The sequence below is a fragment of the Syngnathus scovelli genome, chromosome 1, assembly GCF_024217435.2.
Source record: "Syngnathus scovelli strain Florida chromosome 1, RoL_Ssco_1.2, whole genome shotgun sequence".
Lineage (NCBI taxonomy): Eukaryota > Metazoa > Chordata > Actinopteri > Syngnathiformes > Syngnathidae > Syngnathus > Syngnathus scovelli.
In genome coordinates, this window is record NC_090847.1 from 18,238,074 (window position 1) to 18,266,053 (window position 27,980).

The window sequence follows — 27,980 nt, forward strand, 5'->3', positions numbered from 1 at the left end:
TGTATTCGAGTTTTTGAATGTACCTGATGTTTTATTACTATTTTGTATTTATGATGGCAACAATGACTGCAAATAACTAATGGGACATCAAATGCTCCCTTCTGAAAGCCACAGCTGCCCAGGTCTTCCACATGTACACATGCATCAGTACAGACTGAGCATAAAGCTGCGATCAGTGAAGCTGAATTAAACATAGCTAAGCCTCATTAATTTTGCAAAGGGCCGGCACACTGGGGAACATATCCAAAAGCATCAGTGCTGGAAGCCCCTGTGCTCAGCAGGAGAAACACAACTACAGCTTACGGGGGAAATGCTCAAAAACATGCACATGCAAGTGAGCATATATGCAGCATCACTCTTATCACATGACTCATGAACTGCAGCACCCTGCATTAAGAGTCTTGAGCACAGAAGAGAACATTAATCGGACTGCGTGAATGGTCTGACTTAACGTCTGGTTCCGCAAATTATAGACTGATTGTCCTGCGTGGCTCATCTAACGGGCTACTTTGTAGGAGCATGTATATTTGCATTGTTTTTAATCTGTAAAATAAAAGTAACTCAATTAGAGAACTGTGCTCGTTGAAAACAATGCTGTATTTTACGATCGATATTCAAACAATAACAAATATTTCAAAATCTAACTCATTTCGACCAGCATCAGGTAAACACTGAGACTGTAAAAATTGAGGCGGAGCCAAAAATCTCTGACCTGGTTTCTAGTGGGACATTGCTGTTGAGTACCCAGCTGTCTTGGAGCTGCACAGACTCAGGAGTGGTTGGTCCATCCCCGGTTCCTGGAGCTGGGGCATGAATGGGGTTGCGGCCACCTCGCAGTGTGTTTCTGTTTAGGCTGTTTGCAGACTGGTGCGACAAGGTGTGATGATTGTGTGGAGGGGGCAGCGGAGGCCGTAGTTTTGATTGGGTGTGGTGGTTGGACACCCCTGGAAGAAGACAAGTGAAATGGTAAAAGGCATGTTAAAAAGAGTAGGATTTACATTTGAAATATATTTATATATATATGTATATGTATATATATATATATATATATATACACACATATACATATATATATACACACACATATACATATATATATAAATATACACACACACACACACTACCCAGCATAGAATGCCCCCCCCCAACCTTGTTCTTTGACTTGGGCGAAACATGTCAGCTGGAATCTAATATTGGCCCTTCCAGCACTGAGCTAATGGACTGTTGAGGGAGAGCGCTGGAAAAACAAACTCAGATGACCTAGACAAGTACACCCATTCACACATCCCATTTCTGTCTGAGGCTCTGTGTGTGCATTATAAGCAAGAGCTTGTGCTTACGTGTATTTGTGCGTAGAAATCAATAAACCACAGAGAGTAAGCTCCACAAAGTTGCAGCATTTGCATTCTTATTTGTGCACACGGACACACACAGACACGCATGCACACGGATGCTCACAGATAAAGGCATAAGCAAAATCATATCAACAGTGGAAAATTCCTTCACTTCACAGCAAACACTCACTCATCTATGATGTACAGACATAATTAGATTATTGCATCAATTGACTTTCAACTTTCCACACACACTAATTGGAGAACACATTATAGAGTCTGTTTGCATGTTACCTTTCTGGTAGACATAAAAAGACAAGATAAAGTTCATACAGTAGATGCACCTTGAAGTGGCATCAAAGAAAACTTTTGTAACACATACGATCGGCCCCCTTTATTGATCATCTCTGGAATTTGATGAGGAAAGAAGACCAAAGAAGAGGAGCTATAAATGGGCTGCTTCTCTCCTTTGACATTTGCATTTCATAATTCTTGCTGGATGAGCATTTAGATTAGATTCAAGGCAGCGAGCTCTCTTGTAATTCCAGATGCTTGGAAGGTGACCTGCTTCCACCACCACTGGGATGTAGGTGCCACCCACGTGCTGCTGTGGAACAGATGCTCATGAAAGGAGACAAGATGAGAAGGAGACACTAGGAAGATGGAGGAGGTCTGACCTATTCCTAACAATTGAGACATAAAACATCTGTTTGCACATGCTGAGATGCTCTTGAGAGAAAAGGCACGCACCCGCAGTTACAGACATTGACTTTTGCAAACATAGACACAACAGAGCACCTCGAAGACAATTTGCGATTAACTCTTGCATCATGTATGCTGAGCGTGCCAATTGATAGTAAAGTAGGTAGACGTCTCTTGTCTTCTGCTTGTCCTACTTTGTCTTGTCATTTGTTGCTGAGGTTGTCCTTTACTGAGTTTTAAAAGCACTCAAAGAGAAAGCTTGTTTGTGAAAAACCTTTCATGAGTAAATTTGGTGACTTTGCCTCTTTGTAACAGCTCTATAAATGGGAAATAGGAGCACCTGCATCCTACACTTATTCAAACAAACCAAAAAAAAAATGTGTAGGCATGGACAAAAAGTCCTTGCAATACAAAAATCAGAGTAATACATTTGCTAGCTTACACACTGGCTTACTTATTTTAACGTGCATGCATGCAAAAATGTGTTGGATTCGAGGGAAATTTCCTGCAATATAGTGCATATTTTTGGAATCTAAATTCTAAATTTACATAAATATTGAAGCAGAACACCGGAACAACGGTAGGCATTTTTTTTATGTAGTTGAGAGGTTCCACGTTCAACTCGTATTTCTTTGTGAAGTTTGCATGTTCTTCCCCTGCTTGCAACCTTTTTCACGACGTACACTAGCTTTTACACAAAACATGCCTCGTAGATTAAGTGAAGAATAATTGTCCAGGGATGTCAATGCTTTTTTGTTTCTATGTTCCCTCCGATTGACTGGAAAATAGATGGATGGATGAATATTGTTGGCAAATCTAGTCTGGAGGGGAGTATATTTGGCAGGGCTGCAGTTAACGTTCTAAGTTTAAATAATACTCATAGCACATGGAGATTTTAAGACACCAGAGAGCAATCTTACTTTTAGGACTGATAACACAATCTGTTACATTTCTTTTTTTAATGAAAATCTGGTACCAAATCAGAGTTTAATAGATACCCTTATACATTCTTTATAAAAATCACAAAGCGTTTTTAAAGTGAAAATAGGAAGGGGGCAAAATTTATCGGAGGCTTTTTTCTTTTAATACAGTATAGCCTTGATAATGATTCATTTATTTGGCTGAAAAAAAATAAGATTAAGTATTAATTGTCTGATAAATTTAACATATAATGTATAACATAATTTTTTTTTTGGGTTCTTCCTTGCTCACAATGAAGATATATCTCACAGTTAGCAAATTTCCCGGATACTTCATTTTTAGTATTGGTTTATTTTTATAGAAAAAAAGAAAAATGCAAATATTGGCGGATTTATGATGAGTTTTATAGAAAATGTTTGAATATCAGTATACTTGTGTTACGTTGCAATGTGCTAATACGTAAAACAAACAAAAGAAAACAACAAACAGCAACAATTGGCTGATTTAGCTTGCCAATTTAGAATATTTTTTTCAATTCCCAGCCCATTAAATCAGCGAACCGATTAATCGGTCAAGTCTGACGAACTACTCATGAGAACAGATTAAAAAAATAAATAAAACAAAGTCTATCAGATTTCTTTATTAACTTCTTATAAGCAGCCTTTCCATCAGAGGTTTGTTTGTTTATTTAACAACTTCGACACAAAGGAGAATTTATTTCAAAGAAATTCATGGACTCCTAATCTATAACTATGGGGCTGAGATAACATTAGGCATGTGTGACAAAGCAAACGAAAACTCATTTCTATTTCTTATCCGTCGCTTATAGAGAACTGCCGAAGAGAGAACACATACCAGATTCGCCACGGAGCAGAGACACTGCACAGTAACGTACGCTTAGAGTAAATGGGTCAGATAAAATAAAGATAGCAGATAGCATTTGAATTCCACTTACTAAAGTACAAGCTGCAGGTACGCTAATAGGTTGTTTTTACCAGAAAGGCAGGCTGACAGAAGACAAAATATGTGGTGAATAAACACGGCAATTAAGGAGCAGCGAGCTCTCCTTTTATTCTTCTCTTATCTGTCTTTGTTTCCGCCTTCTCTCTTTCACTGCATGGGTAAACAGCAATTGTTGACATATTTTCTCAACAATCCTGATGGGTTTTCAATCTCAACAATAGCTCAGAGCCCCTCTGACTGCTCTGTGGATTGACCCATTTTATTCCCACCACGTCCCTGGCGCCCACCAAAGGGAACAGTCGGCGTAAACTCCAGAGTTCGACTCGGGCTAATCCCTGGAAGTTCATTATATGCCCCAATTCAAAGGACACTCATTCAGCGGGGGAACATCAGCCTGCTAACTTGCTTCCCTTGTAAAGAACACCGTCTTCTGTGCTTGTGTGTTGCCAGCTGGCAGCAGCAACCGGCTGAAGCAGTTTGTTTCGCAGCCCTGGATAGGCAAAGTGTTTATTGACATTTTATGTGGTTCACAAAGAAAAGTTGCTGGGTAGGATTTGTGTGTTTTTATGTGTGTGCGTGCATGTGTAGGACAGAAATGTCTATTCAGCAGTTAAATGGGATCATTGCAAGGCTTTGCCGCCCCCTTCTCGTCATTGCCTACCCTCTCTCTATCATTTTTCATTGCATTTCTCCATCTCTTTACCACATTTGTCACATCTTGTTTTAATCCTTGCTTTAAGGGAAAAGTCATATTTGTTTTTATCCAATTTCACCAGAAGCTTGTTGCTATGCTGTTTATGTCTTACAACATATTTCCAGGTGTTCTTGGTTGGGGTCCTTTGTCTGAACAAATTACACCTTGCCTATTTGTCATTCTACTCAGACTAGTGGGAAGGAGAGCTTGAGGTGAAACATGCATCTCATGCAAACACACACACACCTTTAGAATATATACAGTCACAGAAAGACAGAACGAGAAAGTTAATTACTTAAGGTTAATGCCCCTGACCTTGTACAGACTCTTACCAAGGATCTCAGTCACACAAAACCTCACGGTCTGAACAAAGTAATATGAATGCCAATTGTGTTTGTAACGCATCCATAAGAACCTTTGCTTTGGAACAGGTCACGGCTGCAGGCAAGATAAAAATGTGATGCATGGTGACCCTCGGACAATTATTCAACCTTTGCCAATTGTCATTAAAGTAGTTGTCACACACACGCACGCACGCACGCACGCATGCACGCACACACACATACACACATACACACACACACACCGCCTCTGCCTTGGCTAGTCATCTCTGTCTAATTAGGAGGCAATAATCCGCGAGAGGAGAGTCATCACGTTCAGCCAAAAACAAACTATGAGCACAAATGCAAGTGTGTATTTCACCCACACGCAGACATTTGCATATAAATAAACGCATGCTGTTACACAAATGTCACCCTTACATAAGTGCTATTAGAAAAGACAACACTCATGCACAATAAGTGAACATATCTTTGCTTTTCCTTTGTTTCTGTAGATTTGTTTCAACAGAGCAATTAAATATTTATCACATTAGCAGTGACTTGAGGTGACTTCCCAGCCAGCAGAAGGCTAGTCACTTTGGCACTAAAAATAGCGTAGCTTCCCGCCATGCATAATGAATGGCTAGAGACAGCGCTAACGTTAGCTCTTTCCAGGAGTGATCTGCTATGCTCCGTTTGGCCGTCTCAGCTCTCCTGGCGTTCTGGGGAAATGTTCCCAGACAGGTGCTCTGAGCCAGATATTATTCCCATATAAACAGTCACAAACCCAATTCCCAGCCAATCCACGGCAATAGTGTTCCGTTCCATTCAACTGTCATGCCTGACTAAAAACACAAGTCATGTTTGTCCACATGTTAGCTTTGGTAATGGCAGACGACTTTGCCAACACAAAACACACGCACGCACGTTTGCACGCACAGACACACACAGACAAACACGCATACACCCACCCACCCCACCACGCACGCACGCACGCACGCACGCACGCACGCACGCACGCACGCACGCACGCACGCACGCACGCACGCACACACACACACACACACACACACACACACACACACACGTAAACAGCATGCAGCTTCCTGCAGGATTATCTCGCAGTGGTCAGTTTCTGCTTGGCTTGGTCGTGCTCATTTCCTTCTCAGCGTCCACTCTCTACACGACCACATCCAACACGCATATGGTCACACAGGCCCTCATTCATGCAGACAGACATGTGGTCACATGTGGGGTGTTTTATTTAATTGCCACCATTTACATGTCCGCCAACATGCCAGGAAAGTGCCAGGCTGCCACTCTAAACTCATTTAAAACACATTACAGACCCCGAGGGCCAATGACTCTCACTGTAGTCATTAGATTGGCGGATTTTCGAATTACTGTATTGTCCTCCCCACTCGGTGAGGAGCTCCCAGGATAGCCTTTGTTACCTACATTGGCCCCTAATCTTTGTTCCGTTTTCTCTTGTACCTCCATTACATTCTGGTTACTGTAAATCTGTTTTTACTTTGTCACTTTTTTTTTGTTTATTCAGACTTTTAATGCTTTCATGGAAGTAGCTTCATAAATTTGTCACCCTCGTTTGCCGCCTCTGTGTTTATAAGCTCAACTGAGATTTGAAATAGGCCCGTAGAACACAAAGTGGGTGGGTGTATTGCCTCTGAACAAGAGCAAGAGATTGAGCGTGTGTGCCTTTGAGCCTCGCTTTCCCTCTTTGCCAGAGTCTGCCATTAGGGTGTCAGTAGCAGAGTGAATTTATTTGCTGCGCGGTTACTGGGCTAATGATTGATGTTGCCCCAGCAAACAGTAAACCAATTAGAAGGCTGATGTAACGTCATTTTAAAAGCCTCCTAATCACGTTCCTCTTGAACCTGGGACCCAGGCCTTCCCTAATGAAGATTTATACTGGATCAAAGGAGAGCCTAACGCCATTAACAATAGATTGTATTCCACCAAAAATCACATTAGGACTTTCCCTTTCCCTCCCATCAGACCTCCGCTAAATATATCTGCTGATTACAAGTACAGAGACACAGAGGAGAGTAGAAACAAGGGTGGAGAGACAGGGGGACACTAAGATAGATATAGTTGGCACACGGTAACTAATTGTTGAGACAAATGTCTATGCTGATGCACCTCATTGCAGTTGTGTGTACATATCAGAAAATAAATGGCTGCAATGTGCTGATACCAGCACACGAAGCTTGTAATTACCACCAAGAGAATTTCGAGTGATGACAGAGGGCACAAGGCGTTGGGGAAATTAATTTACTTTTCTTTTGTAACAGTCTCCTGCTTTTTTTAATTCATCACCACCTTACAATTTAGTTTGTGCAGCATTAATAATGGCAATCTACCCATAGATATACCCGTATACATAAGTATACGTATATAAGTATCGTCCAATTTTTCTGTTGTGGTGCCCAAATTTATACACCTGCCTACTTTTGTTCAAGTAATGATTGCACACTTTCCGTAAACCTTATCAACTTCATTTCACTTCTCAAATATCACTGTGTTTGCCTGCTATATGATATATTTAACTGAAATTGCTGATCCGAACAACCAATGATTTATAAAGGAAAATCATGAAAATGATCAGGGGTGCATATGACTGTATATATACGTAGCTCCTCAGTGGCAGGAAAAGTAGTTGCTTTTACCTAACTTAGTATTTTAAAGAAACAGGTGGCAATTTGGCATCCCATTATGATTCAAATGTCAAAGATAAAAATCTAAATAGAACTTTAAATGGACCATTTATATAATAAAATAGTCAATGCTTTGGGTTTTGAGATTATTGTACAGGGTAGAGTCACGTTAAATACACAATGCAAAGCCACTGATCATGCAACATCTAAAACAGAACACACATAATGACCTAATACAGAACCCTGATGGATGGCATGAACATGGTAATAAAAGAATGAAGGGGCGGATGAGTTGGTAGGTTTCTTACCAGTGGAGGACGGCTGGGCCCGGAGTAAGTATGAATCATCTGGGTGGGGCTCCAGGTGAGAATGGGTGGAGTTTTTCTCCAGAAGGGGAACCTGGCACTCCCTGATGGGCGGAGACGGGCCAGGGGAGGGGTGGTGTGGGGCTGACGAGGAGGACGGATGGGACGGAGGGAGCAGGGAAGAGGAAGAGGTTGGAGGCATTGGGCGACCTGGAGGATGGAAGGAGAGAAAGGCGAATGGTAAAAGTTAGACAAAACAGATGGTGATGACTGACAGGATGTAATGCAGTTGGCCCGTTCGAGGTTGCAGACATCCAAACATTGTTGTAGAGTAACTATTTACACAAATCAACAACACAATGTGCTTGAGTGTTAAAAAAATCTCACAGGGACTATTTGGAAGGGCAAATAAAAACTGCTCACAAAGTGAGAAATGAGACATTAACTCACAAGCTTTGTGAATAAATGCAAAATAATCAGTCTCGCTGGATGTCGGGCAAGAGATAAGTTTAACTTGTTAGATTGGTTTACTGCCTCTCGGACCAGAACCCAAATTGAATATCACAAGGTGCCGGCATGACAAATCAACCCATGCAGTGTGAGCAATTGAGCTCAAATTAAACTCATCCTAAATTTGATGACAAATGTCTGCTCTTTTTGACTTATGCTTTCATGTTTAAATTTATCAAAGCAAAAACTTTCTCTTTCCTTCTCACTTGAATGGGATGATGCAACTTGAGTTAGGACCCTCATCTATGGTACAATCACTCTATATATGGATAAGACCCAACAAGAGCCACTCTTTAAATAGCCAGAACCTTGGGACACGTGGACACAATCAGGCTGTCCCGTACACCAGAGAGACAAAAGAGGGACAAAGAGAAATCACTCTACTCTCCAAAGGTTTGGGAATCAAGGACAAAGACAAATCTAATAAATTCTATTTAGAGACAGCTGAAAATATAGAGTAATTATGTCTGCCATATTTGTAGCTCAATCAATCAACAACACTGCAAGAATGAGGCCACCGAGTTCAGCTAATCCACTAAAAAAAACTCGCGTTATTATCACCACTAATTAAATAGTCAACCAGAGACACTGTAACACAACGATAATCATGTATTTTCTCTTGATTGAAGAATAGAAATTATAGCCTTTGGCCTTTTCTTTTACGGATAAAATAATAAGAAGAATGATGAATAGTAAATAATAATGAAAGCAGAAACCTGAGAGGTTACAATGGATCACCTTTGTTTGTTCCTTTTTTCATTAGTTTTCTTTTTTACAGAAGAAAGGAGAAAGGTGAAAAGTCAGCTAAACCTTGAAGAAAGTGTCAGGATTCTATGAATAAAAATGGCCATTGGTGGGAATGTGACCGTCAATACCTATTATTCTACTTACTGAGCCCTGCAATTAATTGGCTAGGAATCAGCACAGGGTCTACCCCACTTCTCTTGCCAAAAGTCAGCTTAGATCCATTGACAATTCAAAATTGTCCATTGGCATGAATGTGGGTGTGCATGCTTTTCATTTGTCTGTTTGTGACTTTGACTATTTTTTATCCCAAAATATATTTTCTTTAACAGGTATTCATTTTAAATAGAGAAATTGGTGTGCATGATATTACAGCAGTAGCTTATCTGTAATGAGTTGCCCTTGGGTACCGCAGAGTAACCGTACGAGTCCTGCCTCTATGTCTGCTAATTATAATCAGTAAAATACTTTTCTATATTTTGTAGATGTATAATTAAACAGGAAAAAAGTGCCTTCTAATTACAGTGCGATGATTGAATATACATTTGTAAATGTATTATTTTTTTGCTTCAAGGGCAATATTGTGTTGTGAAACAGCGCACAGTATCATCAAACAGAGCACTTGGACAGTCTCATCAATGTGAGGTGCATAAATCAATTCGGGTGCCATCATGGCTTTATAGAGATATATCTGATAGAGGAGGAGCCAGAGAATGCCTCTTCTCTATCCTATAGCCCAAACTGGCCCAGCTTAGAGTGTCATGGAAACCAGAACCGGCATCGATCCCCAGCTCTGCATTAACTGCACCCCAGAGGAAGGACCAGCTTTGTCTTCTATAGAGGCATGTGTCTGCGCATGTGTGTGTGTGTGTGTGTGTGTGTATTTATGTGTTTTTGTGTGTGTGCACGCACACAGGCAAGCGTGTGTTTGCACGTGTGCTTCCGGTCAATCTCGTCAGTGCAAACTGAGAAAAAAATGAATAAACAATGGCAAAGCAAACACTGCACTGTACATGGGGGAATAGATGGGAGGGAATGTAAAGGCAGGCGGAGAGTGATGGCTCTGCAGGGGTCATAGGGTCAATTTGAAGAAAGGAGAGGCAGTTACACAGATAGTCCACAAAACCTTATTTTCATGAAAAAAATGAAAGAAATCAATGGAGCATGATTTGAGAATATGAATGGATGAAGAAAAACAGGAAAAAGAAATGAAAAGGTAAAGAGGGAATAAGCAACCTTTACCTATGTAAAAAAGCATTCGATCCTCCCCAAAAATCAATCACACCCTTCTATTGATGTTTGAGATATATTGATTTGCATATATTACAAGGCCTCTAATCAGGCTGTTGGTGACAACATATTGTGGTAAACATCTGCTTGTGTGTGCGTGCATGTGCATGCCTTTGTGTGTAAGTGTTCGTGCGTGTGAGTGCAGCACCACAATTCTGCTTTACGTACGCTTGCATGCTAATGATTAGATTAGCCTGAACTCGTATTTTATGGGTTAGTTATTAATAGTTTCAACCACTTTAGTTACAAAAGAGGCACTCTGGCGCACTGGTTAGCACGTCACAGTTCAGAGGTTATGGGTTTGATTCCACCTCTGGCCTTCCCTGTGTGGAGTTTGCATGTTCTCCCCATGCCTGAGTGAGTTTTCTCCGGGTACTCCGGTTTCCTCACACATCTCAAAAACATGCTTGGTAGGCGGATTGAGCACTCCATATTGCCGTAAGTGTGGGTGGTTGTTCGTTTTTGTGTGCCCCCGTATTGCTGGCAACCAGTTCAGGGTGTCCCCCGCCTACTGCCTGATGACTGCTGGGATAGGTTCCAATACGCTCGCGACCCCCGTGGGGACAAGCGGTACGGATAATGGATGGATGGTTACAAAAAAGCCCCCCCCCCAAAAAAAAAAAAAGCTATAGTTGGCCAAAAGCAATTAAGGGAACTTTAATCTCTTTAGCAATTATGCTGTGGGGCATCCTTAACTCAGCCATTTCTGCCCGCTACATTTCCGAAAAAGGTCAGTGAAAATTGGTTTGTGTTATGAGAACAAAAGCTTGGCAATGGGCTCACGCGGTTCTCTTGACAATCAGATCGTTGCCATCTTTCAGCCGCCTCCTTGGCCATCTGTATGTATTTCTTCCTCCATGACATTCAATTGTAAAGTCCAGAGTGGTGATCATATCACTATGACAACTATAAGCACTATGAAGGAGGAAACATGGATTTCTCAGGCTTTAGCTCTAAGTACAGCACCCGGGTGTTGATACTTTTGTTTTATTGATTAATTGACACTTTGATTGTCAAATAAAACAATAATTATTTAGTAAATCGATGAAGCATTTACATAGATACCTTGTTTAGTTTAAAATTTCTGCCTATCAACAATTAATATCTGATTTCTGTAGTCTGACTGATTTGCGATTTTCGTCATTGTGTTGAATAAAAATCTGCTTTTACTTTGCCGAATAACGATCCACATTTTTGCCTATTTTCTGACATTCAACCAACCAACCAACCAACCAACCAACCAACCAACCAACCAACCAACCAACCAACCAACCAACCAACCAACCAACCAACCAACCAACCAACCAACCAACCAACCAACCAACCAACCAACCAACCAACCAACCAACCAACCAGTAACTCAATCATCAGGCATGTCTTGTGCATTATATGCAGTTAATTTGAAATAATAAATGGCAATAGAAAAACCGATTCATTCATCCATGAGTTAACAAAATATTCAACTGATCAATGGATTATTCAAATAATCGTGAGTTGTACATTGCTTCTCCAACTTTGGCGTTACGCAGGCCTAATTCCGCTCATTGACTCTACAATGATGCCTCTCCTCCCTGTCCTTGGGGCTATTTCTGTCCCTCCTTTACCTCCTCCCACCCACCTCACTTCTTCCATCTGGCTGAGGAAGGCGTGGAGAGGGTGGAGGGACGGAACGACATCTGGAGCCCCGTCAGAAAAGGATAGACAAATTACCCCGCTAACGAGAGCCGTTTATCATCTCTTCATCCACCCCATATTTTCACCCAGGTTTGTCTCCACACCTCTACACACCTGGATGACAACACTGGAAAAATAATCCCAAAATTTGACTGTCGATGTCGCTTTCATTTCACCGCTACTGGCTGTGCTGTGTAGTCAATCTGCTTGCGCTTCAATTAGGGAAATAATGGGGGAAGATGGGAAACGGTCCAGTGCATTGTACACAGGAGGATGGGTAAAAAGAGGACCGGGCACACTTATCCTGGCACAGGTGAAGAGCCATTACCACAGCTGCTGTCAGCACAGATGTTTGACTGAGGGGGAGCTGTCAGTCAATGTGTGTGTGCATGTTTATGCATGCACTACATGTCGCATACACGCAGCGTCTATATGGGATGTCGTCTGAAGGACGGCCCCTTGCACTGGTTATCTGCCGCTTCCATCTAATCCTCATCACATGCTTCCGCCTCTCTTCATGCCTTTTCTTGATATCTAATAATGTGGTGAGATCCACACCTGTTGTGTGACTGAACGCAACAAATGGATGCCACACGTCACAGCTACCATAAGTGGTTCCTGTCTGCTTTTCAAATCCTGCCTTTTTATAATCAGTGCCGCTGCAGGGAAGGTGGGATACGACGAGCAAAGAGGAAGGAGAGATAAGAGTGCGATTCACCAGACTTCTGCTTTGCAACAGACAGCATTTTAATTAATAAAGTTGGGCTTTTTCAGCCTTAAAGCGGCGATTGTATCCCGAGCTTTGTCTTTGATGTGTAACACAGTCTGAGTTATTCTCTGGCCTTGAGCTTCCATCTTCCTCGCTTTCATCTTGCTTGCATTACTCCAACACCGCAAAAGTATACCACTACTCTTTCCAAAAACATAGCAGAGTCACACAAAGCCTCCAGATGAAGCAAGAGGATGGAAAAATGTTGCACAGATACAAAGCATCATTTTTTTTTAAAAAAAAAACCTCCTTTGATTTATATCAGTGGTCAGGTCAAATTATTTTTATGCAGTTTACCAATTACGTGTTAATTGCACCTGCCAATCTGGTAACGGCATCTGGGCTGGAAGGCTGCGCCAACACTCTCCAGCCCACCTCCACATGTGCTATGTGTTGTGTTAATGTGCGCCTATTTACCGATCTTTTTTTCCTTCTTTGTTGCCCTTACGGGATCTTAGCCTGGCTTTTTCTCCCTCCCACTCCTTTATGTTATTTTACACTTTTTCATCTGCAAAAACTGTGCGACCTGTTCTGTATCCCCTGGTTGGTCGTTTTTCTGTCTCTTAGATGTGTTGTCTCCCTTCTACTTCGTTGCACCCTGTGGTACTATGACAATAAAGCTAATTCGATTCAGATTCAGATTGTAACTGACAGTTATTTCTGCCAAGATCGGTCATCCATCTTTGATACTGCTTCTCCTCACTTAGGTTGTGGGTGTGCTGGAGCATAGCCCAGCTGACTTCTGGCGAGAGGTAACAAAAACCCTGAACTGGCCTCTAGACAACCAACAGTTTCACCCTCACCTTGAAACTTAAGGACAATTTAGTGTATTCATAAGGTAAAATAAAACTCAAGAACTCAGCAAAAAACAACAAGGCAGTGACAGCATGCAAAGTCCACACAGGAAGGCCAGGGCCCAGATTCAAACCCCCATGGAGCATGTGGTCACAAACTTGATCAATTAATTCTAATTTCATGTGGTCTGTCCATCTTTTTTTCTGATTGCAATTTAAATTCACTTTGGGTTTTGGCTACAATTAAAATCTAGTCATCAAGCTACGAGCTAGACAAAGGAAAAGGCAGCTATGGCATGTCCTAATGTAAACAGCTCAAGTCAAATGCTTTTAATAGGGCGTACAATTAAAGAATTTGACCAACATTTGTCAAAAAAAAAAAAAAACATGGTGAACATGAAATGCTTCTTCTCCATTGTTCTCTGACTGCTGGCAACTGCTACCTGGCTACTTCAAGTGCTCTCAAGCCACCCCACACACACATTTTCCCACGTTAACCTCAGTGGTGTTGGTTTCGCTGTTGCTTATTGTTTAATGTGGCAGCGATTGTTTTGTTTTCCCTTACAGGCTGATTATTTCATGTGCCCTGCTCACTGGCAGAACCTGTTTTTTTGTTTTTCCTTTTTATGTGGGGCATGGGAGGCCAATGATATCTCAGGGGGTCCGCAAAAGAAAAAAAATACAAACCAAAATATATTCTTCAGACAATGCTGATAATCGTTCAAGGGAGCGGGTAAATGTTGAAAAAACAATTCTGGAAAAATTGCAAACTACCCAAAAGTCAATCACTATCTGGCTTGGCACCTGGGGGGTTTCAAGCATATGCCCCTGCAGCCTTCCCTTGAGCTCCGCCAGTGGGCATACTATAAAAAAACATTTCTCGTGTGGGGGTTGGATGCTATTTGAACCAAAATTAAATGAAAATCAAAGAAAATGAATTTTCTGGTTTTTAATACTCCCCCAAATTTTTGTTCAGTGTTGATTTTGAGAATCATGCATTTTTTTCCATTTTTTAAAATAATGAGTCACGGATATAATGTAGCGAATTGGCAACTCAACACCAGTTCCACATATCAGGATGCTTTTGATCAATAAAAATTGGATTATGTTTTATCATGACAACTGTTGCAGCACCAGGACAGCCCCTTGTGAAAGATAATCATGTTTTATGTTGTGCTGAAGCAGATGCCAAAGCAATTATTTGAAAATGTAATTTGGAGATGTACAGTAAATCATATGTAATGTACTTGAAAATAATCAATTGAGCTAAACTACTTTGTCCTACGACTTATTAGTTAGTTAGAAAGTATTTATATTACTTGTGAAATATAGCAGATTAATGACAATTACTTTACTGTAAGGTGTCCATTAGCACTCTGCATTCAGTGCACATTAATTCTACTTGTGTTATTCTGTTCAAGTAGCAGTGCTTGGATCTTGAGAAATAAAGACCAAATGCACAAACTAAGAGAATAATCAAAACACAACGTTTTTAGCCTCGCTGCTCAAACACAACCCAGTACCACCCTGCATCTGCTAATTAATATATGCCTTCTTCATTCATGGTAATTGGGATGCGACCACACATTCTGTCCATTGTCATGTGTCCTCTCCGTAACTTGGGGCAACTCTGAAGGCTGCATTCCCATATAAATTACACATATGTTGTTTCTGCTGCTGTGAATTAATAATAATAATAATAATAATAATAATAATAATAATAATAATAATAATAATTCATTAAATTTGTATAGCGCTTTTCAAAAACCCAAAGACACTTACAGGGAAGAAGGCAAAGACAAACAGGAGGGGAGGGGTAGGGGGACGGGGAAGAGACAATGGGATAAGATTAAGACGAGGAAACCAGTTATGGGTAGGGGAGGTCATAGGTTTGAGAGAAGAGGTACGTTTTTAGACGAGACTTAAATATGGGGAGTGTGGGTGAGTCACAGACAGACTGAGGGAGAGAGTTCCAGAGTCGGGGTGAAGTGCAGGAGAAGGCTCTGTCTCCAAAGGATTTGAGTTTAGATTTTGGGACTGTCAGACGTGAGGTGTTGGAGGATCGGAGGGGGCGGTTGGGACAGTAGGGGACAAGGAGGTCGGATAGGTAAGTGGGAGCCAGGTTGTGGAGGGCTTTGAAGGTGAGGAGGAGTATCTTGAAGATGATGCGCTCCTCAATGGGGAGCCAGTGAAGAGAGCGGAGAACAGGAGTGATATGTTCACGGGACCAGGTGTGGGTAAGGAGACGGGCAGCAGAGTTTTGGACTAGTTGCAGTCTATGGAGTGAGTGAGCAGTGATTCCAGTGAAAAGGGAGTTGCAGTAGTCAAGCCGGGATGAGATGAAGGCGTGGATGAGGGATTCAGCGGCAGGGAGAGAGAGGCAGTGCCGGATTTTGGCAATGCGTCGGAGGTGGAAGTAGGATGTCTTGACAACTGACCTAACGTGAGGCTGAAAGGACAGTGTGGGGTCAAAAATAACGCCAAGGTTGCGTGCCAGGGGGGAGGGAGTGATGTTTGTGGAGTTGATGATGAGTGTGATGGATCCAGTTTTATTAAGAGAGGATTTAGTGCCTATGAGGAGGAGCTCTGTTTTATCACTGTTGAGTTTGAGAAGGTTGTGGGACAGCCATGTTTTTATTGTAGAGATGCAGGTTTCAAAGTGGGTGAGGGAAGGGTTATGGGTTGGTTTGGTGCGTATATAGATCTGGGTGTCATCCGCATAGCAGTGGAAGTCCAGATTAAGTTTGCGGATGACATTACCAAGAGGAAAGAGGTAACAGATGAATAGGAGGGGGCCAAGAACTGAGCCTTGGGGGACCCCTTGTGTAACTGGGGAGAGGATGGATGTGTGACCGGAGAGAGAAATGAACTGGTTTCTGTTGGTGAGATAGGAGGTGAGCCAGTCGAGTGCAGTGCCCTCAACACCTAGTTGGCGCAGCCTTTGGAGGAGGATGGAATGGTTCACAGTGTCAAAGGCTGTGCTAAGGTCAAGTAGTAGTAGGATGTTGAGGGCACCAGAGTCAGCGGAAATGAGGAGATCGTGGTGACTTTAACAAGAGCTGTTTCAGTGCTGTGAAGTGGGCGGAATCCGGACTGGAAGGGTTCATAGAGGTTGTTGGATTGGAGATGGGTGTGGAGTTGGGCGGAGACAATGCGTTCAAGGATTTTGGAAAAGAATGAAAGATTGGAGATGGGACGGTAGTTGGAGAGGTTGAGTGGGTCCAAGGTGGGCTTTTTGAGGACGGGGGTGATGGCTGCAAGCTTATAGACAGTGGGAAAGTGGCCGAGGGATAGAGACTGATTAAAAAGGGTGGTGAGGTAAGGGAGGAGGACAGGGAGGCAGGCCTTAGTTAAGGTCGTTGGAAGGGGGTCGAGAGAGCAGGTGGTTGTCTTGGATGCGGTGATGATGTCTAGGATGGTGGAGGAGTCGACAAGGGAGAAGGCAGTGAGAGAGGGGAAGGGCGGGAGATCGGGAAGGGGGACAGGAGAGGAGGGGAGGTGGGGGAGAAGGAGTTGTTGATGGTGACGGTCAGAGAACTGTTGATTTGGGCAAATTAGTTGTTAAAGCTGACAAGGAAGGAGTTACAGACGGCGGGTGTGGAGGATGGCTTGGTGGCCGGTGGCTGGAGCAATTTGGTGGAGAACAGTATGCGGGGGTTCCGGTTGGTGTTATTAATGAGAGATGAGAAGTAAGCAGATTTGGCAGCAAGAAGAGCATCATGATAGGAGAAATTGGTGATATTGTTATGGAATTTTGCTTAACAGCCTTATTGAAAGAAGTCAAAATAAATAGCCTCCTTTTTCCACATAAATGCTGACACACACACACATGCACGAGCAAAGAAAATTCACATTCTTCTGTAACTGCACACACGTGTCATACACACACAAACCTGAAGATGTCCAAATGCAGAGAGACAGAAAGTCATTCTCTCAGCCTGCCATTGTCTCTAAGCATGCTCTTTGCAGACTCATAGGATCTGCAAGAGAGTAATCATCTATGCGTACGCGTGAAATTGTGTTTTTGGGCATCCATGCAATGGATTTCCGGCCGTGTTTGTTGAGTGAGTTGATTTTGTAGTGCAAGGCAGCACAGATCTCCCTGGTGAAGGTGTGTGAAACATTTACTAAAAACTCGTCTTACCTTGTCAAACACTTTTTAACTGTTTTATTTTTAACTAAAATAATCTCATGTGGGCCATGAACATGTCACAGATCATTTTGCATGCGATAAAAGGTATGCATTTATGGAAGCTTCCATGTTTTCTCGAAAAAGATGAGAGTAACATGCAAAAGCTGTTTGGCTCCGTGGAGGTGTTCTGTGTTGGCACTTTGTAGAGATGCAAACAAAACAACAGAAACACGCCTGCAGGCTTAAGAAGACTCTTACATTTCGATTGTGCCAGGAACATGTGTTAGTATGTTTTCTTTCGGATAATGCAGAATCAAAAAGCTTATAATATATTATTCTGATGCTGCTGAATCTAGCAATGCAGAGAACAAAAGAAAGGCAAGTGTCACCCTGCTTTTATTTCAAATTAACTCAATGATTTAATATGCAGACAATATCTGTACTATGACCCCAAAGGGTGACACTTTTTTGATGATTATTTTTATGTGCGCAAATCTTTATAATTGCTAATAGTTTCTTTCTCCATGTTTAGCTAGTATATGTTTTTATTTTCAAACGGTTTCAGGAGTACCACTTGAAAATGTAGTTACATAGAAGAACAATGATTTGTGCAAAATAAATACTGTTTTCTTGGGCAAAACATGTACCACATCCATAAGTGACCATCAAAGTTGACTTATCTTGAGCAGTTTCCGTCTTGTTCAATGGGTAAAAATCCCAGTGGCAAGATGTGGCAAGCTTACGGACCCTTGTCAAAAATGATTTGTAGCCACAATTATCGCAAATGGAGGATTGTTGTTTTTAGATTGTTAGTCACATACCAATTATATGTCCTTTTAATCGTGTGTTTGTGTGTGTATGTTTACACTTTTGATGTAGTTGATGTTTGATGTAGGAAAAAAAAAAAACATATATTACAGCACATACATATGTATTACCAATAATATTATGAAGAAAATTAAGCCTCCTAAAGGGCCATGTGAGAAATATAACACTTCTCTTGGGCAGATTTAATAAAAAACAGACTTTATAATTCCCATGAAACACAGATTCAGTGCCCGGCTATACGTAGGATTGCAAGCGCATCTTTATTAAGGCAGACGCCAATGTTGGCAAGGGAGTGTTTATTACCAGCAATCAGCCATTCTGTCCATTCAGCCAGAAACAGGATGCCATTAAAAATCAAATGCATGCCAAATAAGCCTCTCAAATTAATAGGAAAACATAAACAGAAGTTATATACTGAATAACCCTTTGTAGATGAGACATACACTTAGTCACCAGTGTATATTATTACCTAAAAACAGATCATGTTTTTGGTCATTTCAATAACACATGGAGATACTTTAGCTTTTAATTTGATAGGAATAATAACACATATGACCAAATCCCTTTTATATGTGGCTAGTCTAAGAATGGAGTTTTCCAATTTTAAAAAAAAAATCAGACAACTGAAAATCAAAAATAACTAACCGGAAGGGCATAAAAAGCATAAAAGAAAGAAAACACACCAGGGACATTGTGCAGGTAAAATAAGTTTTGGATGTTGCTATAATTTCAGCCGCACCCAAAAAAGGCTGCCACTCTTTGATTTCATATCTATTTTTAGGAACCACAGACTAAGAGATAAGAGATTCAAAGAACATGGTTGAGTATATTTGCTCTAACTAGCTCGCTGTATAACTGTCTTTTGAAGTGAGTGGGTTAGACTAAATGACTCAGACATTTTGTGTTCCAGATGTGCGTATGCCCTGGAGTTTGCTGTCTTATTTATTAAACAAAAGCACCTCTGTGTGTGTGTGTTTGTCTGGGACACAGAACTCAAGACTGAAGCACTTCCCTTGGATCCACATTCTACCAAAAAGAAATGGCACAAATGATGAAGTACACATTTAAATACAGTAATTACTGAATTAATCGAGGCTCTTCAAATGGATGAGATTTGGTCAAATAATAATGCAATAGTTTTAATCATATTCCTGGTTCATGTTTATTTATTCAAAAGGAAATTAACCCGAATTAATTCTTCATAGATCTAAACAAACACCATAAAACTGAAATTGTGGTACAGTTTTGACTTTTGACTAACTTTTAATTGGTTAAGTCAGTTTAATTGCTTTCCTGATTACTTCCACAGACCTTAATTATCACATTTTATTAAATGAGACTCCCAATTTATTTCCCAGTTAGTTGCACTTTGGATTTAGAGGATGTGGATTTCTGGAATGTCATCTTATTACAAATGTTATGGTTTCTCTTTTTTTCTATATGCCTCAGACAAATCCCATACCTTGAGCTCTTCATTCCTGGGGGGGTGCCCTCATTCCTGAATGCATTATTAGCTGCTGGCTTGGTGAATCAGATGTTAATTACATGCAGATTACCAGCTTAAGCAGAATGACATGGAATGTATCCCAAACTTGTGTTTCATGTTCTGCGCTGTACTTGAAATGGATCCGCGACTTGTTAGCCTCCATCCTTGAGTGCATGTGAGAGTGAAGGAGGGAGATGAACTTTACTATGCATGCACATGCCCTCGGAGATAAGAGCTTCTCTAAGAGCTGGCTGAGAGGAAATCTGCATGTTTCTGATGGGGAAGCACTGAGTGACAAGCCTTGGAGAGCCACGTCAGCAGGATGTCTTTTTGTTGATGTGGCAAACCGAACGAGATCTGACATCTCTCAGTCCATCTGTTTATCCATCCTTCCATCCATCCATCCACGCTTCCCAAAATCTCTCAAACTATGCATTTTCTATACTACTGTACAATCTGGGTCACTGCAGGGACTGGAGCTTGTCCTATTGGTGACTTTGGACAGTGTTTGTGAGAATCAGTCACACATCAGTAAATCACTACCCAGATGTCCATCCAGCTAATTTTGATTAATTCATCAATCCATCCATCAATTTCTTGTGAACTTTTGATAATTTATTGCTTAAAAAAACTATTTCTCTATTATATAATGATCACCATGAATGATCATTGTATATAAACAATCTATTTACTACTGATCAACGTCACCCTTTTTGCATTTTTAACCTACTAATCAGCCATCTAATTTCTATTTATGTGTTCATCTGTCCTATTTTCTCTGTTTAGTTTTATCAATCTAATACATATTGATAGGTGGATAGGTGGGTTATCTTTCAATAAATTTATTTTTTATCATTAATTTTCCTGTCATGAATCCATCCTTAATCCATGGATCAACTACCAATTTTGCATCTACCCATTTTCTTTTCCTTAAACATTTTTTTTAATAAAACCATCAATTCTATTTATTTACCAGTACTACCTACCTACCTACCTACCTACCTACCGACCGACCGACCGACCCAATAACCCCAACCACCCACCCAACCCCAAAACCCACCTATCCACCTATCCACCTATGCACCTACCCACCAACCATTCACCCTCCCTATGTTTTCATTCTGCTGAAATTATCATTCAGCCTTACAATTAGCTCAGCTTGCATCAGCACACACCAGAGGACTCAGAGGAATACGATGGTTCCCATGCTGATGGACTCCACATGTCTTTGTGCATCCACATGTACACCAGTGTGTATTTGTGTATCACTTTTACACAAACACTTTCGCAAATGTGATGCAACTCTCCAAGGCACGACCTGCAAAACCTATTGCGCTCAGTCAAGCAAAGGAAATAGACATGGCTCAGGTGGAGAGACAGCCCAGTCAAAATGGTCAACATTCGGTATAAGTCTCCCCCACTCTAAACTACTGCACCCCCTTCCATCACTATGAATTATACTGAAGCTGGGAGACAAATAAGAAATCCAGATTTTTGTAGGGCACAAAATAAGTCAGTCAGTTTAAGATGAGAGAGTTGAATGAGATTTTTAATTACTGCATGACCTGGGGTATATTAGCACATATTAATGAGAATCATTAACCTAGAAGTAACTAAGACCCCTCCTATTTAACTACAACAGAGCACCTCTGCTGCTAAAACTTCAAAATGCACGTGTATCTGCATGATTGACTTTTGTGAGTGTCAGTTTCAGTTCAGTTTAAATTTCAAAGGTTAGATGTTGTATAGTTCTTGTCACACGCTTATCTTAAAACACTGTGTACAGCTGTTGCTCCTACCTTTTTGAAGGTGGAGGTAGAATGTCCAAAGTGGAGGCAAGCAGGCATGCAGGTCGAGGGAGAGAGGCAATGGCAGGCAGGCAAAGGTGGTAGGCCAAGCAAGGAAAGGGGGGGAAGGGGAATGGCAGGCAGGCAAACAGGTGGCACATAGGTACAAATCCAAAGTGTTTGTAGTCCAACTAAGGTTTCAACATAAAGGGTTCCATGAAGTAAACTAAAGTTTGTTTTCTAAATTCCAAGTTTCAAGTTCCAGAAATTACAAGCTTGGAGCAGACTTGAAGTAACTTGAAGCAGCCTTGTAGCGGTAAAAAAAAACTATGTCACTACTATCTTCCTTCTTTGTCTAACTAAGACTGACTACCAAGTGGGAGCAGCCTATTTCCCTGATCAGGTGACTGATCAGGTGTCCAAAGGCTTTGTCAAATAAAAGTCCATGGCCCAAGGCCAGCGAATCTTAAACAAAAATAAGAATTTAAGCTAAGGAAACTAAATTGGCTTCAACATATCCGGCCCCTTATAGCTACCACGTGTGGCTATAACAAAAAAATCACAATGGGGGCAATTTTCAAAAAATAAACAATGGTAATTTCTTAATTCTAATTTTAAGTTTTACTTCCAATTATACTATAAATGTGTGCAAGTATCAGTGTATGAATGTAGTGCAAATGTAAGCACATGCACAGTCTTTGTTCAATGTTGGTTGTTGGCTTTTACCAACAGGTAGATCTTGCTGATGGGCCGTAAGAGCTGGTTGGTTCTAGTTTGCAATCTCACAGAACGAACACGGCCCTTGGAATCAGTCCAACAACTTTGATGGATTTCTTTTCAAAAAATAAATAGCAGTGAACAGCCACAACAGTTATTAACATTCTTAACTTCAAAGAGATGTTCTGGTTGGGTCTGTATCCGTTTGGAAAAGAAAAATGCCATAAAAAGAACACTGGCAAATGACTGCTGTTTTAAGTGGTTTTGAAGAGTAGGACAACAGAGTATTTCAGTATCCATTCGGGTGGCACACAAATTGGCCATAGTTGTGGACAATCTATAAGTGGACAGAGCAGGCATGCATGCACACATACACAAAACTAAAAACAGGAATCGTTGTGTGTGCAGAGTAGCGGCCACTATGGACACAGAGCTTTGTTTTCTTTCTTTCGTCACATCTCTCAAGGCCTTATAGCCAATGTCCTCATATCCCAAATTGCTTCTGTCAATGCATCACCTGGTCTCAAAAACATCAATAAGATAACAACCAAGTGTGACAATTGCGTTGCAGACACAGACAGACACAAAGGGTGAACAGATGAGCCATATTCCATCAAAGCCAAGCGAGACGGATACGAGACGGATTTCATTGTGTTGTGAAGCCATGGGAAAAAATTAGAATTGCGTTGCTGAGAGTTTGGGTAGTTACATGTACAATGGAGGCAATCACTTGAGCTCTGTACTATTCTGTCTGTTGCCCAGCGAGAATAATAGGGTCTATAACTGCACTCTATCCATTTACATGAAACACTCTGATGGTATGTGCAGTATGGCTGAATGCACCTTATTACTTGCACTTTCTATAATCCGGCCATGGTAAGCAGGACCATTGTGCATGTTCTTTAAATGGAATTCCTGAAAATGTATCCCAAGTAGTCTGTGCGTATGTATCCTTCTTCAGCACATTAATTGCCATTCCCAGGGGTGTCAGAACTCCAGTGGGACATCTGCACCTTCATTAGAATCTACTGATCATCATGCCGCAGTACCAAGAGAGGGCCTGTTTCCCTCTTTCATCACTCTTTCTCTGCGTCTCAGCGCCTCCCACCCATTCTGCCACCCCTCATTGTTTTTTATATGCTGCTATATTCTCAGCCAGCCTCCACAGTGTTGTTTTCTTTAAACATCATCCCAGGCATTTCTTAGTTTATCAGTCTGATGCAGCGACGAGCAAAACACAGGGAAAGTGCGAGAAGCTCTTGTGACAAAGTTGTGGAGGAGATGAACTTTAAAGCTAGTCTTCTTGTGCTTAATCTGGAAACGGCTGCTGTGTGGTATATTCATTTTATGATTTCACCACCCGCCCTCTCATCCTTCAACGTTTCTGTCACATTTCCATCTTCCCCCCTTCTGCACATCCTCTCCGCCCACATCTTTGCACATTCTTTTGCATTTTCATTCCCATCAGCCTTCCTTTCGTCATTATCGTTGTGCTAATACGTCTCTGTCTCAATTCCCGGCTCAAGTGGTTCTTACCCCCAGGTGGTACGTTCACTAACACTCAAAAGACCCCTACAGACATGTAATGTACCCCTGCCCCCCCGATTGTCCCACTCCCATGCTCCTCCTCTTCTTTCTCTACAGCGGATGGGTGATGCCAGCTGGAGGAACCAGAGAGAAATGGTCCCAATTACAGCATTGGGGGCTGAAAGTTGGCTGATTAACTGTAATTTGTTAACAAACTGCTTTTTCAACAAGAACCATCTCTATGTCTGTCACATGACAAATGTGTACGTTAGAGTGGAGATTCAAGCATAACCCCCTCTCCATCCTGCCCCCCTCCAAAAGAAAAATATTGTGGACAGCTGCAGGTACATGCACTACACGTACAAATCCAGACACGGAGACATATAGCCCTACAGCCTTCACATCTACCAAACCAAGCTCACATGCCCATACAAATGTGAGCTGATCCACTTGCTCAGCTGTATTTACTGCAAGGGCAATATGTTGATTACGTTAGAGCAGCTGATTATTGCAGTGTGACAGTAAAGGAAACAAATATCTTTCATAGGCAGGCATCTATCTCAGCGAGAGGGCTTCTAGCTATAGACTATAGCACAAATGAGTGTGTCGTGTGCAGCTATGACAGTCACAAAGAGAGGGCAGCAAGATGAGGAAGAGGGGGAGAATGAAAAGAAGTGAGTGATGACACAAATGAGAACAAAAAGTTAGAGAGGCGCCAGATGGAGAGGGTGGAAACAGCTGAATAAAGAATGAGATGAAAACGTGGATGGATGGAAAGAGGAGATGAATTAGGAGCAATTCTCTCGGTTTTGTGAGGCAGTTTCCCCCCAACAAAGGGATAACGATGGTTAGAGGCAAGAACAAAAGGTTTAGCGACAGAAACGATGCTACTATCTGGGGTAGAACACATGAAACACAACCACATACCTGTGCATGTAGTAGTGTTGTCACAACGATACCGAAATTTTGACTTCGGTATTTTAAATGCATAAAACACCTCAATATCAGTATCAAAATGATACCATGACAAAAATCCAAAAATCTACTGTGATATCTATGGTACCGTAACTGCACAAAATACCTCAATATCAGTTTTGAAATGGTACCTTGACAAAATAAAAAAAATAAAAATCAGCAAACGTCACAAAAATAAAACTGACAAAATACTTTTTTTTATCATTAATTTAAATTATCAGAACATGCTTCATAGGAAAATCTCATTTTAAACATACTGTAAGTGCACATATAAGCATACATAAGGACACGGAATAGTGTGTACATATCATAGGAAAATCTCATTTTAAACATACTGTAAGTGCACATATAAGCATACATAAGGACACGGAATAGTGTGTACATATCAATGTACAGTATGTACATACAGTATATATTTATGCATTCACTGCATATGAATGAGATTTTTGGTGAATATTTTTGTCAATTTCTGCCTCCTATTGTGACTTAAATGCCCTTTATGTCTACATAATGAGACATATCAAGGTGGCACGGTGATGCACTGGTGAGTACGTCCGTCTCACAGATCAGATGGTGCGGGTTCGAGTCCACCTCCGGCCCTCCCTGTTTGTTGCATGTTCTCCCCGTTCCTGCATGGGTTTTCTCCTGGCACTCCGGTTTATTCCCACATCCCAAAAACATGCACGATAGGCTGATTGAGCACTCCAAATTGCCTCTAGGTGTGAGTGCAAGTGCAGATGGTTGTTTGTCTCTGTGTGCCCTGCGATTGGCTGCCAACCGGTTCAGGGTATCCCCAATCTACTGCCCGATGACTGCTAGGCTCCAGCACACCCGCGACCCCCGTAGGGACAAGCGGTACAGAAAATGGATCGATTGAGACATATCATCACATTTTCAGCAGTAGTAAGCAGTAGTCTACTATGTCCAGCTACTACTGCATTATGGATAATTAAAATAATAAATCTTATTTGATTGAGGGTGATTCATCTAACATATGTCACCCTGAGACATGTAATTTGTGGACGGTCCATAAAACAGACGGTAAGAACAAATATCAAACGTCTGGCGTACCTTTTTCTGCTATAAGCTTTTACATTGCGTGTCATATTAACCTATTTGACTGCATTTGATACTGTCTATTGTTGACACGGACAGTACATTTGCACCGTTACCGTCAAGCTGTTCATTTAATTGCTAATGACCCAATGTAACATTGCTCTGAGCGTTTGAGTGAGAGTGCGCGTGTGTGTCTTGGCTCTTTAGCCCGCTCCCAGAATTTGACGGGGCATGAATGCACAAAATGAAAAAAAATAATTCATACTCTACTGATTTTTGAGGGGAGTGTAGTGTTACAATGCATCCAAACTGTCGCTCTTTAAACTGGATGCGAGGTGCCTGCATGTATGTATACTTGCTTTGAAAATTAAATGTGGTGTTCAAAAAGGCTTCTTCCAAACTTGAAAAAGAGGGTGTCGTCTAATCAGGGTCGTCTTATACAAGTATTAACTGTGCAAGACTACGTCCCCATGAACTTCTATGTGAAACTGTGTATGGCCCATTAAATGCCTGTCTATGACACACTATCAAAGTAACAATCCTAAATGATTGAAGAAAGAAAGTGATAAAACTGTAATAATGCAGTTGTTCAGCCAAAAGATTTATTCCAGATCTAAAATGCCTTGTGTTACAGGCTACAATTGATTTAAATTGTGGCAAGTTAGAAATATATGCATAATGTCTGTAGAAATAACAAATACGTGCTGGGCACAAAAGTAAAGCACTTATCTCTGTACTTATGGCACTTTCTCTAGAAACATGGGTGGAGCTTTTTTCCACTGTAATCTTACTCCCATCTCATACACACTTTACTCTTCTAGCAAACATTTGATCAATTCACAGTTCTTACCATTGATTCTGAGTTTGATTCTTTCTGGTTCCGTGATTCAACCTACTTTTCAGTTTCCGCTTGCTCTATCTCTGTCCATCTCTCACACCTGATTAGTCATGCTAATACCCTGCGTAATGGAGGATACATTCACATTATTTGTTCCTCTGTGTGGCTGTGTATGAAAGTGAGAGAGAGAGACGCTGGAATGTAAGGTGTCTGGGAATGGGAGATGAGTTTCCGCCACTGATCCCATTTAACCTTCCAGGTCCTGCTGTCCTCTCCGAAAGAAAAGCCGATGGTAATGCAATCACAATCAGTTACGGTCCAGACGTACACTGATGGACAGATGGACACACGGACTGACTGGCATATGCACATACACACAGAGAAACATGCTCCCCATAACACGACCACAAGCGAGTCATGCAGAAAATAGTTCTGGACACGATGATGAGGAGAGCGTCGTCCATATGTGGTGAGGACCTTTTAATTTACATTTTTAATGTAAAGTATCATTCAAACAGGGAAAGTTGGGAATATCATTATAATGCTTCTTTATAACCGACAGGGCACATCTGTCTCAGTAATGTGTCCTGAGGAATATGCACAATGTACGTAAACACACGTGTAATCAACCTGCAGGGCTCTCCAGCAATAATCACCACAGGAAGAACAGACTCTTCCTCCAGCATCATAAATATAGGGAGGAATAATACGCTCTTCCAGATATCATCAATCACACATAATCTAAACCTGTGCCACCGCACTCCCAACCCAACCCCAATCCACCTCAGGCAGAAATCCAGGAAGGGTGATTAGGGCAAAGGTTCGTTAAACACTAGAAGCTTCGGATAGACGATATGCCATTACAGCATTACAAAGCTTATGTGATGATTCAACACTTCAACTAAAAGGTTGGCTGTTGCATGAAAGGACATCGTTTTG

General features: G+C 41.3%; 1 protein-coding gene across 10 annotated transcripts in view; it reads right to left on the minus strand.

The window, feature by feature from the left end:
• LOC125989940 (teneurin-2) overlaps positions 1–27,980 on the minus strand; it is a 202,105-nt gene that overhangs the window by 52,751 nt on the left and 121,374 nt on the right. For 7 of the 10 annotated variants that reach the window (XM_049756483.2, XM_049756477.2, XM_049756462.1 and 4 more), the window contains 2 exons: positions 7,918–8,124; positions 713–944 (listed from right to left, as the gene is read on the minus strand). In XM_049756483.2, the coding sequence (XP_049612440.1) occupies positions 713–944; positions 7,918–8,124 (439 nt within the window). The remainder of the gene's footprint in view (positions 1–712; positions 945–7,917; positions 8,125–27,980) is intronic. The other 3 variants (XM_049756493.2, XM_049756492.1, XM_049756536.2) reach the window with 1 other exon arrangement.